Source organism: Octopus bimaculoides, chromosome 26 (genome assembly GCF_001194135.2).
Source record: "Octopus bimaculoides isolate UCB-OBI-ISO-001 chromosome 26, ASM119413v2, whole genome shotgun sequence".
In the NCBI taxonomy this organism is placed as follows: domain Eukaryota; kingdom Metazoa; phylum Mollusca; class Cephalopoda; order Octopoda; family Octopodidae; genus Octopus; species Octopus bimaculoides.
In genome coordinates, this window is record NC_069006.1 from 4,101,569 (window position 1) to 4,105,743 (window position 4,175).

Sequence of the window (4,175 nt, forward strand, 5' to 3'; positions counted from 1 at the left end):
CAAGCAGAGCGGACCCGAACGCGCAGTCGAGCGTCCGCGCTAGCTAGTTGTGAGTGGTCGATCCTACGAGAAGTGCGCGCGCGCGCGCACTTCTCGTAGGATCGACCACTCACAACTAGCTAGCGCGGACGCTCGACTGCGCGTTCGGGTCCGCTCTGCTTGAGTAGTACCGGCCAGTTGATTGCATCGACCCCAGTGTTTCACTGGTACTTAATTTATCGACGCCGAAAGGATGAAAGGCAAAGTCGACCTCGGCGGAATTTGAACCCAGAACATAAAGACAGACGAAATACCGGTAAGCATTTCGCCCGGCGTGCTAACGTTTCTGCCAACTCACCGCCTCAAACGGAAGAGACATCAAATGAGAAACAAATAAAACGAGAGAGAGAGGGAGAGGTAAGGGAAACAGAGAGAGAGAGAGAGAGGGAGAGAGATAGGGAGAGGTAAGGGAAACGGAGAGAGAGGTGGAAAGAGAGACGGAAAAGGAAGAAAAAGAGAAACAGTAAAAGGGAAAAAAATGAAAAGAGAGAGAAAGCGATAGAGGGAGAGAGAGATATATTATGAAACTGAAAGGGAAGAAAAATGGAGAGTACCATTACCTTTTTGTTTTCCATTCATGAAAATTGAAGAAAAAATTAGAAATAATAATAACGGTTCGGATGGCAAAACGGGTCGATGTCGTCTGGAGGGAAACAGCAGCAGCTGTTCTCTTTTCGAAACTTTGGCATAAATTAACAGCTCGCTTTTAAATATCTCGACACATAATTTCCCCTTATGTAAGAAAAAACGAAAGCCTTCAAATGGCTCCTGTAGAAGAGTTGCAGAAGGAAGAATTGTCTTCCCAATGACAGCGTTTTTTGATTCACGTTTGTTGTTACAATTATTGTTGTTGGAATTGCAATTGGCGTTGTTATTATTAACGAAGTTTTTAATGTGTATGTAACTGACAGTTGCTTCTGATGGGACCCCGTGGAGGAGCTATCAGACGATTCTACCCCAACGACCAAGAAGACGAATGGATGACATTATATTTATTACTAAAAGTATGGTGAAGCTTCAATGTCTCCTCACCACCAAACTCCTTCACGTTCTACCTCAGTTTGTGGCACCTTTTTCTTCTTTAATCTCTCCTCTTCCTAGATGTCCTTACTCAAAGTCTCTTCTCTCCCCCATCGTCCCGCTTAATGTAGGATTCATCTACTTCACTTCTCTTATTTTAAGCATTTTCTCCTCTCACCCAATAAATTCGATGTTTTAACCGTCTCTTTGGATTTGTCGCTCTTTGTTTTTCTTTTCTACGTTTTTCCTTTTGTCGACCACCTCAATCGTTTCTACCTTCGCTTTTTAGATTTTACTCACTCCGTATGTTCCATGCATCTTCTCTCGACAACATCACCTCTCATCGTTTACACTTTATCCTTACTTGCTCTGTAAGCTTTCGATGTATTGTTTCTTTCACTTTACTCCCTGTCCTCCCTATAGTTCTTACTGCCACTCATATGTTTCACCTCTCACGATAAATCTTGCCTTTTATAAATAGAGAGAAAGCGAGAAGCAAGACCAACAACAGCGCCGGCCTCCAACAAGGATCGATAAGACCATCTGTGGCAGAGCATAAACAAAACAACAACTATTAGAGAATAATTGTTCAGCCTTCCCCTTCTCCCTCCATGTTTAGATACATCGAATGTATTGTTATTTGTAACAGTCACCAGGTGTTACCCACATTTTGTAAGTTCGATTCCATATAGTGTCCATAGTCTTTTCTTCCCTTCCTCAAACAGTTGCTTTCTCAGAGTAAAAATAAAGAAACTCAAAACTGAATAAAAGTACATCGATGTAGAGATTTTGTTTTCTTTTGTTAATTTTGACTTTACGTGGACAGGAAATTATTCTCAGTGTCGGGACTTAGCTCAGCTCTACTTACAACAGAGTGGATTTCGCTAAAATCGCCCACGGGCCAAATAGTTGGATTCAACGGGCGCTGGATTATATTTGCTGCCCGATTACAGGTTACAATCAAAATTTAATATATAAATGCAAGTTTTAAATAGTAGGACCTCTCAGAGCGGACTTCCTGAACATCTGCCCTTTAACTCCATCGACAGGTCCAATTTAAGGATTTGGCGCACAGGGCAGTTGTCCAAGGGCCCCTAATTCTAATCTGTGTATGCTTTGGCTTGTTGTCAACAGATACTACAGGGCCCAGGGCATTCATTTGCTTGGTGGCTTAAAAAGTTGTTCGGACAACCCTACCCGTTGGACCAAAACGGGGCGGCAAAACTTGAAGCCTCTCTTCACTGATCTCTTACGCAATCCTTAAAAAATCTATTCCCTTCCTTTGCAACTTGCACAGGAAAGCAGATTTTGACATCAATACTTTAAAACAGCCTTGAAATTTAAACCGTTTGAAATAAAGTAAATATACTGCATGGTACAGGTGTGGCGGAAAACCCTCTCATATTTTACACGGCCATTGGTGAGGCGCCAGTTAAGTTAGACAAATGATAGCGTCTTTATGTAGCTAATATTTCACCCCCCACACCAGTTACGATCATGGCTTGAACAGATGCACACCGTGCATTATTTGTAGAAATTTCTGTGAAGAATGGTGAACCTATAAATTTTGCCGAATCCTGTACCTATGGAAAGAGCCATTTGAGTCAAGGGTATCAGGCAATGACGTCGCAAATAAGGGAGCAACCGCCTCACCCTCCCCAAGCACATTTTTCAAAATTGGCGCTATTCCAACAATTAAAAAAAACTCTTTAGTTACCAATATCAATAGTTGAGGTTTCATACATAACGTTACTGAAACGTGAAATTAATGAATGTAGACTACAATTACGTATATAACTAATGAAATATTTCACGTAACATAAGAGAAATGAGTTTTAAATTGTTCGGTATGTGTCACGGCGCCTTTTTTTTTTCCTTTTTATTATTTTGTGTTCACTCCCCCAACTTTCGAACTTGGCTACACCTCCGATATCAGGTATACTGATTCAACAATTCACCTGCGCTAGTCTCCCTTACTGCGGTAGCCTCCCTTACTTTGCCAGAGCGAACATTTGTTCGTTCTGTTTTAGAATACAGAACTAAAAAAGGTCGACTGTTCTTTTTTTTTTTTTTGCCTCATTGCTATAGTGCCGTGTCCCCACAGCCCAAGGCATCTATCACAAGTGTTTTATCCTTTCGTAGAAACAAAGAACAACAAAAAACAAGTAGTATACATGACCCTTTAAGAGTATTGGAAGGGAACGAAGGTATGCGGTCCCATCCCGAATGCCCTAATTTGCCTCCCTTAGATTATTACCGCGAGGAGACGTGATGGAAGCGAGCTTGTGTATGCATTCGGGACAGGACCTCACACCCTCTGCCAAAGACAACCAAGGTAACACGTGACGGTATCTTGGGTGGTAAAGTTAACCGAACAACTGGTTAAGTCAACTATCCCACATAGGCCATGGCTGCTTCTGACTGAAACCGAATATATATCGACCCCGAAAAGATGAACGGTAAAATTGACGTGGGTAGGGTTTAAATGCTCTCAAGATTCTGGCAGTTCAGCATACTTGAATATAACACTAATAAGTTGTTTACCAATATTTCGTTGGCGTTTCATTCCTCTGTGAAGGCGTCTGTCCCAGTAGTTTGGGTTGTTGCACGCACGATCTTGTGATTTCGAATCCCGGATTTGGTGGGTGTTGTTCTCTTCAGTAAAACACTCCATTTCAAGTTGTTCCAGTTCAGTCAGCCGTAAATGAGGAACTGCGATGGACTGATATCCTATTCATGGAAGTATTTTGAGATCTCGGTCACTTATCTGGATAATTGACCCTATGGATCCCAAGACTAGAGACAGTACTATCCAGGACTTTTGTTTATTTTTAACCCAAAGAGGGGGGGGGAAACAAAACAAAAAAAAAACTGGAAGGCGAAAGAAAAGGTACTTTCAAGAAGTCAACACTGAGAAGAGACATGCCAGCAGTCGAGGTCATAGTTGCCTCCCTTAGATTATTTCGGCGAGCTTGTGGAATCGAACCAACTCGAAAATGTCTGAATTCTTGCAATCAAATATCAGATTTGATACTTTCTCTTCAGTTGGTCCAGCAAAACACTGGAATCACCTATTCTACAAAAACTATAATTAAAAATTTTTTCTCCACAAGAGT

At 41.7% G+C, this 4,175-nt stretch overlaps 1 protein-coding gene and 1 long non-coding RNA gene across 3 annotated transcripts in view; one reads left to right on the forward strand and one right to left on the reverse strand.

Moving 5' to 3' along the window:
* The window catches only part of LOC106883972 (uncharacterized), a 22,898-nt gene extending 21,344 nt beyond the window's left edge, over positions 1-1,554 (reverse strand). For both annotated transcript variants that reach the window (XM_014935132.2, XM_014935131.2), the window contains exon 1: positions 600-1,554. In XM_014935132.2, the coding sequence (XP_014790618.1) occupies positions 600-614 (15 nt within the window). In that variant the 5' untranslated portion in view covers positions 615-1,554. The remainder of the gene's footprint in view (positions 1-599) is intronic.
* On the forward strand, positions 109-1,842 carry LOC128250933 (uncharacterized). The gene is made up of 2 exons (XR_008266873.1): positions 109-295; positions 1,541-1,842. It is a non-coding gene; the product is annotated as an uncharacterized LOC128250933 (long non-coding RNA).
* Positions 1,843-4,175: the final 2,333 nt, after the last annotated feature.